The sequence below is a fragment of the Limanda limanda genome, chromosome 19, assembly GCF_963576545.1.
Source record: "Limanda limanda chromosome 19, fLimLim1.1, whole genome shotgun sequence".
Lineage (NCBI taxonomy): Eukaryota > Metazoa > Chordata > Actinopteri > Pleuronectiformes > Pleuronectidae > Limanda > Limanda limanda.
The window spans coordinates 12,486,534-12,497,848 of NC_083654.1; the positions used below are offsets into that span (position 1 = coordinate 12,486,534).

General features: G+C 40.5%; 2 protein-coding genes across 2 annotated transcripts; both read left to right on the forward strand.

Annotated features, from left to right (window-relative positions):
- The first annotated feature begins 607 nt into the window (after window positions 1-607).
- Window positions 608-4,910, forward strand: otud6b (OTU deubiquitinase 6B). The gene is made up of 8 exons (XM_061092669.1): window positions 608-842; window positions 2,091-2,239; window positions 2,397-2,495; window positions 2,733-2,933; window positions 3,082-3,202; window positions 3,318-3,379; window positions 3,468-3,574; window positions 3,833-4,910. The coding sequence occupies exons 1-8, from the start codon at window positions 776-778 to the stop codon at window positions 3,915-3,917; spliced, it is 891 nt and encodes a 296-aa protein (XP_060948652.1). The 5' UTR covers window positions 608-775; the 3' UTR covers window positions 3,918-4,910.
- A 195-nt stretch (window positions 4,911-5,105) lies between these two features.
- On the forward strand, window positions 5,106-7,584 carry lrrc69 (leucine rich repeat containing 69). The gene is made up of 8 exons (XM_061093356.1): window positions 5,106-5,279; window positions 5,367-5,493; window positions 5,589-5,661; window positions 6,453-6,648; window positions 6,775-6,846; window positions 6,934-7,035; window positions 7,139-7,318; window positions 7,477-7,584. Exons 1-8 carry the CDS (start codon window positions 5,106-5,108, stop codon window positions 7,582-7,584), a joined length of 1,032 nt encoding a protein of 343 aa, XP_060949339.1.
- Window positions 7,585-11,315: the final 3,731 nt, after the last annotated feature.

Below are 11,315 nucleotides of genomic sequence, written 5' to 3' on the forward strand. Positions count from 1 at the left end.
TAAATAAATGTAAAAAAGTTAAAATTAAATAATACATTAAATTAATCCTGCGCAGTCCGCTTCTGAACAGGAGGTGCACAGTTCGCTTCTGTGCAGGAAGTAATATATATATAATTATAATAAAATAAATATATAGATAAATTAAAAAAATATATAAATAAATTTAAAAAATAAATAAATAATCCTAATGATGTGGTCGTGAGTTTGTTTCATCTAAATTGTAGGAACTGCTGTTTTCTGAATTTAAATGCTTTATATTTACATCAGTCCTCTAATGTCTAGATATGGCCCATTTTACTGCTAGTACCACCTGAAATATAGTTGAACATTTAACAGAGTATTTAAAGTACTTTCAGACAATAAAAAATTATCTAAATTGCTGCCAGTTAATTTTCTGACAGATGATCCATGGATTCATCAGTTTTCTGGATAGCACTAAAACTGGAAAACAGACTTCTCTCTGTCCGGACGATCCCGATGAGGTTATTTGAGGCTTCGTCTCATTAAAATAACCGTAGTACAGCGATGAGCCGACAGGTGGTGCTGTAGCAGCTTCAGTGAAGGATGTGAAGTAGTAGAAGAAGAAGAAAGCTCCGCCATGCTTTTACGTCCCTTCCGGATCAGACCATCTCAGCACGTTTTCTTTATTTTTATCTCGTGTCTGAGATGATCCACATTTTTATCACCGGGTTATTCCAACTCTTTGTTTATTGAATGGTTCGTTTCATGTCGCTGTTCCAGACTCAGTTATCAAAGTGAGCAGTAGCCTCCAGTCATGGAGGAGGAGACACCGGAGGAGCAGCTAGTGAAACAGCAGCGAAAGGAAAAGAAAGATCTGCAAGGTAGCTGCTGCCATTGGTTTAAAATGTTTTATTAAATGTAATAACCTTTCTCAATTGTTAGCATATTATGTGTTATTCAGTCTACTAGAATTAAACCCAGTCTATCCACCAGCAGCAGCAGGAGCCATAATGTAACATGAGACACTTACAACTATGGTCATGTCAGTCTTTGGTGTTTATCATCTTGCAGTTCAGAAGGATTTAAAGTTTTAGGTTTTAACCCAAAGGGAGTCACAGATGCCATAAGTTCTTCTGCACTGGTCTTTATGGATTCAAAACTTTCAAGTGTTTAATCACTGCTACCAAACCTGATCAGAGAGGTTTTAAATCAGCGGTTAAAGGCCAAATAACACACCTGACATCACAGAATGGGATGTGGCATGATGATATATTATAGCAGACTATTTATTCCCTATTTTACACTCATCCCAGCACTCTTTATTTATTTCATTGTTTGCAATAAACACAGCTAGAGTATAGACTTGTATGTTGTTGTTCATGGTTGCTTTTTATATATGTTATATATGCATCTAATATTTCCTCCCACTGGTATGTACATAATTATTACACGTTATAATAATCATAATAACTTTATTTGTATAGCACTTATCTAAAAAAGGTTACAAAGTTCTTAAGATGAAAAACAATGCATGGTAGAAGATATATAAACTAAAATAAAGGTCTTCAATTCAGTACAATTTGAAGAGCCAAATCATAACATAATAAGGTTAAGACATTTAAAATTCATAGAGAAACCAAACACTTCCCCCAATGAGCTGCACTTTGGTGACTGTGGAGAGGAAAATATCCCTCAGTGCCTGGAAGAAACCTCATGCAGAACCAGACTCAGTGTGGGCGGCCACTTCTGCCTTGATCGTTATGTTTACCTATCTTCTATCATCATGGGCTCCATTTCTATTTTTTCTGATATGTATATAAGATAAGTCATCGATAGCAACTAGATAAAGACAGTCATATTCCATGTTTACTACACATAATTGGTTGATATAGCTAGTTCTGATTCTGTTCATGCCATATTTGATAGGTTACAGTTAGCTAATAGAAAGGTTTGCAGCACATGCCTTATATCTATTATGGATTTATGAAGGATGTTTACATATATTTCTTCTAACCAACTAACACATGGTGCATTAATATGACTTGGAGATGCATCCTTCTTCAACAAGCCTGCATTTAATGTTTGTTCAGCTTAAATTAAGTATTCTGATGTCTGTTCTTCATTTTCAGCTAAAATCCAGAGCATGAAAAATGCAGTTCCCAAAAATGACAAGAAAAGGAGGAAACAGTTGACAGAGGAAATTGCCAAGCTGGAAGCGGACCTCAGTCAGAAACATGAGGAGGAAATCGGGCAACTCCAATCTACACCTGACACAAAGGTAAAGGTTATGCATCAGAGTCACACTGTAAATTATGAAAATGCATTTAGTTTCTGAGCGAAACACATTTGTGTATTTTGTCACATTTGTTTGTATTTATTCATACCTACACAAAGTCTGTTTATTGATTGAATCTCTCCTCACCCAATTGTTCAAGGTGGAAGAGTTGGTAAATGCAGTTGAAGCTGTGGACATGGAGGATAGAGAACAAGAGGAGGTCAAACAAACACGAGTATCAAAGGCCCAGAAGAGAAGGGTGAGTTACAGGTTCCTTCTCAAACAGGACAGGTTAAAAGCTGTTTGTTTTTGCCCACAGCAATTTTCTCTGTCAGTGTACAGATGAAGATGCTCATTTCCCAGAACTCCAATGCACAAACCATTGTATACCGAATAATAAGCAAATGTCAGGACCTTACACAGCAACATGGTCACTGATTAAACCTTAATATTTCATCTATGATGCAATGCATTTTATGGAAATGATCCTCTTCAGGAAAAGAAGGCTACACAGGACAAGGAGAGGGAGAGCAGGATAGCAGAGGCCGAGGTGGAGAACCTGCAGGGTGTGAGGCACCAGGAGGGCGTGAAGCTGGCTCAGAAACTCGCCCAGCAGCAACTCCAGATCAAGGAGATCTCGTCCGACGGCCACTGCATGTACCGAGCTATTGAAGATCAGCTGGCACAGCGATCAAAGGTACGTATTGTCACTGTAGCTGTGTTTTGAATACCTAATCAGAAGTGTGATAAGCAAATACGCAGAATGTAGATTTGCTGCAGGGGAAGATGGCGACTTGCCGCAGGATTTACACAAAGGGAACATATTGTGTTGTGTTTTACTCCAGGCTGGTTTAACCATGAGTGTGAAGAGGCTGCGGTCTCATACTGCCGAGCACATGAGAGACCATGTTGATGACTTCCTGCCTTTCCTCACCAACCCCAACACGGGTGACATGTTCTCAACAGGTAACATGGTCATCTTACCTTTGGTTAATTGACCAAAAATGTTAAATACAGATATCTATTTAGAACATAATAATGTGAATGCCCAGTATTCATACAAGTGTTTGTTGGTTTCCAGAGGAGTTTGAGAAATACTGCAGTGAAGTGGAGCTCACAGCAGCTTGGGGTGGACAACTGGAGGTTAGTTGTTTATTATTGATGCACTGTGCTGTTGCTCCTGTTGTTCTGTACAATAATTAGTATGTTTTTCTTGTCTTTTATCCTGCAGCTCCGAGCTTTGACCCAAGTTCTCCAGCTGCCGATAGAAGTGATCCAGGCTGATACCCCAGCTATAAAAATTGGGGAGGAATATAAAAGCGAACAGATCACCCTTGTGTATGTTGTTAATATGTTATTATCTGTTTGGATGTGTAGCTAGCTAAATATAGCTACATTAGACACTATGGTTGGATTTGTAACAATTGAGCGACATTTGCAAAGCAGACAAGAGTCTTAATGCAGGAATATAATTTAGATATTTTCTGTTATCATGAAAAATATGTTTGTAAAAGGCAAAACAAAAGACATCTAAGAACAGTTGATAATCACTTCATGAAATTAATTATTATTAACTTCTTGTCTTGTTGTTTACAGCTACATGCGTCATGCTTATGGATTGGGAGAGCACTACAATTCTGTGGAGCGGCTAAAGGAACCAGCCAATGCCGAGGACAGCTGAGAGACAACTCAGTCTCAGTGTGCCATAAACCAGTTTGTGCGATGTGTTAAAACCAGTCACAACAAGGGCCCATAAATACAAATGTATTGCAAAGGGTGATTTGTGCTAAGCAAAAAAAGCATATAAATTAAATGAATGTGCTCATGATTTTACATTGGACACCCTTGGTCTAGAACATACCCCATGGTGCCCCTGCTTTGCTTAAAACATACTTTTAAGCAATATCCACAAGGACAGAGGAAGAGCTGTTAATTATCCATGTCCTATGAGGATTCTTAAGGTTTGCAGTGTTCTAGGATGGAACTGAGTTGTTGGACCTGTTAACGCGTATCAATGTTATTTAAATACTTACCATACCAATGAGATTGAGTTGTGCCACTGCTCGATGTTTGGGCATTCTGATTGATTGTATTTGAAGTGATGTTTTAAGTGTTGGAAGTACGTCACATACACTTGCCAATAAATTCTAGAACTGCGAGGCAAGCATTATGTTTAGAAAAGGAGGAAAAGTACCAGTGTGCACCAGTGAGTCTTCATTCTTTACAAACACGTGACATTGTGACATCAACCTCAGAGGTTTTTCTTCTGGTTTATTATTAGGATAGCGTTTCAATAATGTAATGATAGAAGATTCTATTTCTATAGAATTTTTTAAGCTTAAGCACAAAGTGTTTTCCAAGTGAAAAGAAAATGAAATCAGAAACCCATGAATCCATGAAGATTTTGGAACACAATAGCTTATATACAAACAGCAGATAAATGGATGTACAAGTAAAGTGTTATAGTGAATAGAATAAAAAAAATCAGAGTGTGTTCAATGAGACAAAGGATAAATTGTGTTTACAAGAAAAACATGCTCCATTAAGAAATCTATGTAAAGGAATTAAACTGGTAAATACAATTATAAACCAATATCATGTGAAGTGAACATTTACTGTATTCCTGTAAAGTTAAATAGAAGCACATACAAATAAAGAAATGCTGAGAAAACAATCAGTTTAAGTATTTATGTAAAAATAGTTTTTTAACATTTGTGGTGATGTGAGCACACACTGCAGAACTGTCTCTTCACTCTCATGTCGCTAGGTGTCGCTACCGGACAAGAAAAAAACCCAAACGACATGTCAGGAGTAGGAAGCGTCTTGTCTCCATGGAAACCTGTGGAGAAGACCGAGGTGTGTTTTACAAATGGCTGAATTCGTGGTCACAGCTTCCCATGGTAAAGCGACGTCTCTGAATTTGAGCTCAAAGAAGCTGAAGGAGGTTCCTCAGTGTGTTCTCTCATTAACAAACCTGTCGGTTCTCCTGCTGAACAACAACCGTATCACTGCTCTGCCCTCACAGCTAACATCTCTCCAGCACGTAAGTCTGTGAGCTAACACTTTAAATAACCTACACACCACCCGAGTTGGTTATGAAATATATCTGTCTGTACCCAATGTCTGTAAGCTGGCAGAGCTGAATCTGGGGAATAACGCCCTGAAGGAGATTCCAGGTGTTTTGCGCCACCTGGAGTCCTTGAAGAAACTTTATCTGTTCAGCAACCAGATAACAGCTGTTTCACCGGAAGTGATGGGTGAGTTCTCAGTGTTCTACTGCTTCATGAACATCTGCCCCCAAAAACACACACAAAGCTTAAATCCGTGTCCTTATTGTACTTTGTATTTTCAGCTGCCCTACGAAATCTTGTTGTGCTCAATCTGAACCACAACCAAATACAGAGACTTCCTCCAGAGATTAAAAAGTAGGCTACATGTGTTGTCCATGATGGTTCTCCATACCGCCAATCATCTATCTATCTATCTATCTATCTATCTATCTATCTATCTATCTATCTATCTATCTATCTATCTATCTATCTGTCTGTCTGTCTGTCTGTCTGTCTGTCTGTCTGTCTGTCTGTCTGTCTGTCTGTCTGTCTGTCTGTCTGTCTGTCTGTCTGTCTGTCTGTCTGTCTGTCTGTCTGTCTGTCTGTCTATCTATCTATCTATCTATCTATCTTTCTATTTATCTATATATCTATATCTATCTATCTATCTATCTATCTATCTATCTATCTATCTATCTATCTATCTATCTATCTATCTATCTATCTATCTATCTATCTATCTATCTATCTATCTATCTATCTATCTATCTATCTATCTATCTACCTACCTACCTACCTACCTACCTACCTACCTACCTACCTACCTACCTACCTACCTACCTACCTACCTACCTACCTACCTACCTACCTACCTACCTACCTATCTATCTATCTATCTATCTATCAAAGTTTCTTCCAATCTTGTTTTTATCAGCCCAGAAATGTTGCCAAAATAAGACACATTTAAAATTCTGGAGATGAAAAAAGTGTTGTAAATGCTTTAATCTCACGCCGTGATAATTGCAACAGTCTTTAATTGTGGCTTAACCAATAAATACAAAAGCTAATAGCCAGCAGCCTTTTTCTTTATTTTATTTGAAGAAAACATTGAAGTAAAAGCACAAATGAGTTAAGAATGATGGTTTTCTGTGTTAAATACCCGTCAGTTTGAGGAAGCTTCGACATCTCAGTGTGCTGGACAATAACCTGGAGGAGGTCCCTGCTGAGCTGGGTCATCTCACCAAGCTGTCTGAGATGAACCTGACTTCCAACAAGCTGTCTCGGTTGCCTGAGCAGCTGTACCAGTGTCGAGAGCTGACCAAGCTCCACGTGGCCAGAAACCAGCTGACCAGCCTCCCAGAGGTCGGTGTTCACTGATCTGATCCTGAACTTCTGAGGATACGCTCATGTATTCTTCTCACATCTAAACACAGAGAAGAGTTTGTTTTTTCAGCAGTGCTGGATTTAAATATTTCTCATGTCATCCAGGGAATTGGGGCTCTGGAAAAACTCCAGGTTCTCGATGTGGCTGGGAACAAGTTGTCCATGTTCCCTGTTGAGGTACACCGTATAACATTATCTAATTTAGGGCCATCTAAATGAGAAATCTAACAAACATGTGAATAACTGTCAGTGTCTGCCCTGCAGTTTCACCTGCTGCCCCTGAAGGAGCTGCACTGTGAAGGCAACCGGTTTGTGCACTGTGAGCCAATGCCGTCAGTGCAGGATGCAGAAGTACTCACATTAAAGGTAACTATCATGAAGTTTGTCCCCTATGTAAGATATCTCATAATATATGTGTTTATTTTGTAAATACCTAAAAATAAAATCTTGTGTCATCTTTGCTTCCCAGGAACTGGTTGCAAGATTTGTGTTGTGGGAGAACAGGAACAGGTTCTCTCTGATCCACAGGAGGCTTCCCCACTACCCACTTCTCACTGCTCTGTTAGCCAATGGCAGCTGTTGTGCAGTTTGCCTCCGCCCCTTTCTCACCACCTGGCTGGAGTGCGTGCATTTCGTCAGTCTGAGGAAGGTGAGGTGAATGCTTTTTGTTCCTTTTTATTATAATATTGTGTGAAAATATTTTGTTAAATTTTTTGATTTAAAATGAGTTTATTTGACACTCGATTATGTATATATGACTTATAATGGGTAAGATTAGGGCTTATTAATTGATTGTGTGTGTTACAGGACATGAAAATGAGGAGTTCACTGACTATTCCTGTCCGTGCCCTTCTCTGCTCATACAAGTGCTTTAATACCAAAGGACACTCCTACTATGGCGTTGCTATAAGTTGAATGCAAGTTCATGAAAAAGGTACTAACCCAACTAACCATGATCCATCACATTTCATCACACAGATTTGCTAACACTCATATTTTAGTCCTTATGAATGAGACAACACCGTTTGATGTGTTGATGTTCTTTCTAACCCCTCACGATTAGATTTTCCTCTGTGGCCACTAGATGGCAGCAAATGAACGTGGTTGTTGACACATTCAGTTGGACCCTGTTTCAGAGCTTAACTCAGTCCTCAGCTGACTTCATAATACACCTTTAATGGGTGGTAAATACAGCTTTTATTAACACTTCAACAAACAGTAACCGAAAATATGGTGTTTATCCACACATTGTTTGTTTACCTATGCGTAAAAACATATGTCCCCTGTTTTTGTCAAGATGGTTATTGTCAGTGCAGGTACATATCTAACCATGATCCCTGTTGAGAAACACAAAGCTTATCTGAAGCCTCAATCATCCACCCTAATTATCGATCCATAAACATGTCAACAATCTATTTACTAAAATGTTTACCCTACACGTTTTGTATTTAGTGCTGATCGAGCTGCACTAACTGACTCCACGGATGCCCCCTATCTCTGTCTCCATCTCCAGCCAGTGGCATCTGTTCCAACCTGCCAGATAAGGGAGGGATAGAGCGAGAGAGGGAGGGAGAGAGAGAGACAGATAGAGCTTCATTTCTGGCAAATTAATTTCCCATCCACGCCTCCAGAGCTTGCTAGCTCTTTCGCTGTAGCTGCTGCTGCGGCCGCCGCCGCTGCTGCGTGTGTCTACCGACTCAGAGCCTCATGCATAATGCATCAGGTTTAATTGCAAACCCAGAAACTAATGACTTTGGACTGGTTAACAGCAGGGGAGCCATACATCTCGAGCAAACTGAATGAAGAATCAGCTCAGAGGAGAGAAAAAAAGGAGCCTAGTCCCTAATTGATGAATAATTGAAGCGGCGAGCTACAGGGCATAATTGTGACATTTTGTTTCAATCAATTTCCAAGTGGTGTGGGCGAAAGTACACTTAGAGGGAAAAGGCAATGACAATTAATGAGAGGGAAAGGGAGAGACAGAAAGAGCGGGTGGTGATGGAAATGGACGTTGGGTCTTCGGTCATTGCAGACGTTCGCCGGGGGGGAAAGACTGGACTCATTCAAACATGTCTTTTCTCTCAAGCTCCATCTCACTTTGTAAGTTTTCTGGCAAACTGTGGAACTACAAAACCACGAGAGTCTGTCTCGGCCTGATTGGTGTTGACTGGTCAGGCAGACAAAGTGAGGGCGACAGGGCGACCGGGGCACAAAGCCACTAAATCACTTGCATGGGCAGATAAAGTCCTGCCCTGAGCTTGGTCCTCAACATTCATTATTTGTCATCAGTCTCACTAAAGACTAGTGGTGGGGGAAAAAATCGATTCTGTTCAGTATTGCGATATTTTGCGCCCGCGATTATATCGATACTGTAGCACAAAGTATTGCAATATTTTTAATTTTTAATATTTATTTACAATTATATATGTAACAGCCCCTGGCTGGCAAAGCATGACAAGGAGAGTTTTAGACTTTAAAAGATACCTAGTGTGTATGCGGAAAGGATGTTCTCCACTGCAGGAGATATAGTAACAGCCCAGAGGAGCACTTTAACATCTGAGCATGTTCACCAACTCCTTTTTCTGAACAAAAATGCCAATATTCCCAAATGAAATTTTGGGTCATGACCTTGCAGGTCTCAATTTGATTGAAGCTCTAGGTTACTCTTATTTATATGATTGAGCTTAGTGTTCATGTGAGAGGTCTCCTATTCAGAAAATAATTACAAAGGTCCTGTGTCCTGAATGTTCAAGGACAAAGTTTTTGCACGACCCTTTCTTAGTTTTTGCACTTCAGACAATGTTGTTCACAGAATTAAATGTGACATTTGAAGTGAGTTGAGCAGTCTTATTTTCCTCATTTTTTGTAATGCCTTTGAATAATATGGGGGACATGAATCGCAATATATCGCACAATCGAATTGCAATACTTGCAGTATCGCAATATATCGCAGAATCGCAATACTATTGAATCGTGGCCCAAATATCGCAATACTATTGAATCGTCACATTTTTGCCAATTCCCACCCCTACTACAGACGTGAAATGAAACTGTGTTTTCACTTCCACACATTAACGTCGGAAGTTGTGCAAACATTCTTCAATCTAAAAACATTTAGTTAAGCCTTGAAACTATCGCCCTGGATACCATCATTTCGCCCGTTAATTTCAGATCTGTGTGTTCACGAGAAAAAGTCAGCCGGATTACATCACTGTAGACTTGGCTCCCCAGCCTGCAGCGCTGGAAGAGCACTGTATGTTCTGAGATTACACCGACACTATTTGGTTCTCGGGAACATTTTACCATAAATGATACATAAGTTTACATAATGTCCTCACCATGGAAATTCTAAACTAGTTTTAAGGGCTGCACAAGAACACGGCTCATAAATAGGTCATTAAATAGGCCATTTCAATCTGCTGGGACCTCACTAATGGGTGAAAGGCCAACAGTATGTGCCTTCTCGCAGGCAGCAGATGCCGGGTCCTGGAGCAGTGGAGCAGCAGCAGCAGCAGCAGCAGAGGCCTCAGGACTTGTCTGTGAGTTGGTCTGGTGTCTGCTGTGGAGCTTCCTGCTTGTGTTCACACACACACACACACGTCACTTTAACACGCTGCCGAAAAAAATCAAACACAATCACTCCATCCACTCTGCACTGATGGCACATCATCAAGATAACTTTCCACCCCACCCTCTTTGTCTTCATCATGTCGTTTTCACGGAACACGTAGTCGCACCCCTCACCCCCCCACCACCACCCGTGCAGACACACTCTTCTTCCATATCACTGAGCTGTCCCTCATGATTGCCATATTCAGAGAGCCCCCGTGTGTTTGCGCAGAGCGTATCTAGAAATCCACGCACGGCTTTGATTGACGTCTATGGAAATGAGGAGGTGGCATCCTCAAAGGAGACGCCATACGGATGGGAGCAGCGCACCGACGAGAGGCATCGACAAAAGGTGCTTGTAAATTCCTGACATGCCTTGCATATGTTAATGAGCCATTCTCTGGCTCTGATATAATTACTGCGAGGGGATATTGCCTTTGGTGGAAATATCTGTCTCACATGGCGTGGCTACCTCACGGGGGCGGGAAGGAAAAAGTAAAGAATGATAAAGTAGAGGGTGCATAAATTCTCATTTACCATGCTTGGAGGTAAGGAGAGTGATGTTGGCAAATTCGCTCCGGATGATATATTGGGTAGAAGGGACCTTGGGTTCATTACATGGCTCCTTTGTTAAAGTGCTTTCTGCAGTCTTGTGTCGTTTGTTAGGGGGTATTTAGTCTGTCTTGTCATTTGGAGCACTTACCCAGGATGTCTTCAGAGGAGCCTATGGCTGCCTGGGCTCCCGTCGCATCTCGGGTCTAGAAAAGCCAAGTGATACTGTGGCTAAAAACAGAACGCGGGATTCAGGTTGCAGGCTCCTATTGTTATAGATACGATGAAAGGTCAAGCCTTGTCTCTGTATTTTTCACTGTGGATTCTTCGACTCCAAGTCTGTCTATTTTTATCCCGTTTCTAAATCTTAAAACGTCATTTGCTTTTCTTTTTCCTGTGGTTTTTGTATGAATCCACACTTTTATGTTTTATATGCTCAGACATGTGTTTGCAGCTGGTTCAAGGAACAAACCCCGTCCCACAGG

Bases quoted from the DNA above. Each gene is read 5' to 3' on its own strand.
- lrrc69 (XM_061093356.1), top strand. From the start codon at position 5,106: ATGGCTGAATTCGTGGTCACAGCTTCCCATGGTAAAGCGACGTCTCTG. The intron at 5,280-5,366 runs GTAAGTCTGTGA...AATGTCTGTAAG, and splicing joins AGCTAACATCTCTCCAGCAC to CTGGCAGAGCTGAATCTGGG. The intron at 5,662-6,452 runs GTAGGCTACATG...AATACCCGTCAG, and splicing joins CTTCCTCCAGAGATTAAAAA to TTTGAGGAAGCTTCGACATC.
- otud6b (XM_061092669.1), top strand. From the start codon at position 776: ATGGAGGAGGAGACACCGGAGGAGCAGCTAGTGAAACAGCAGCGAAAG. The intron at 843-2,090 runs GTAGCTGCTGCC...CTTCATTTTCAG, and splicing joins GGAAAAGAAAGATCTGCAAG to CTAAAATCCAGAGCATGAAA. The intron at 3,380-3,467 runs GTTAGTTGTTTA...TTTATCCTGCAG, and splicing joins CTTGGGGTGGACAACTGGAG to CTCCGAGCTTTGACCCAAGT.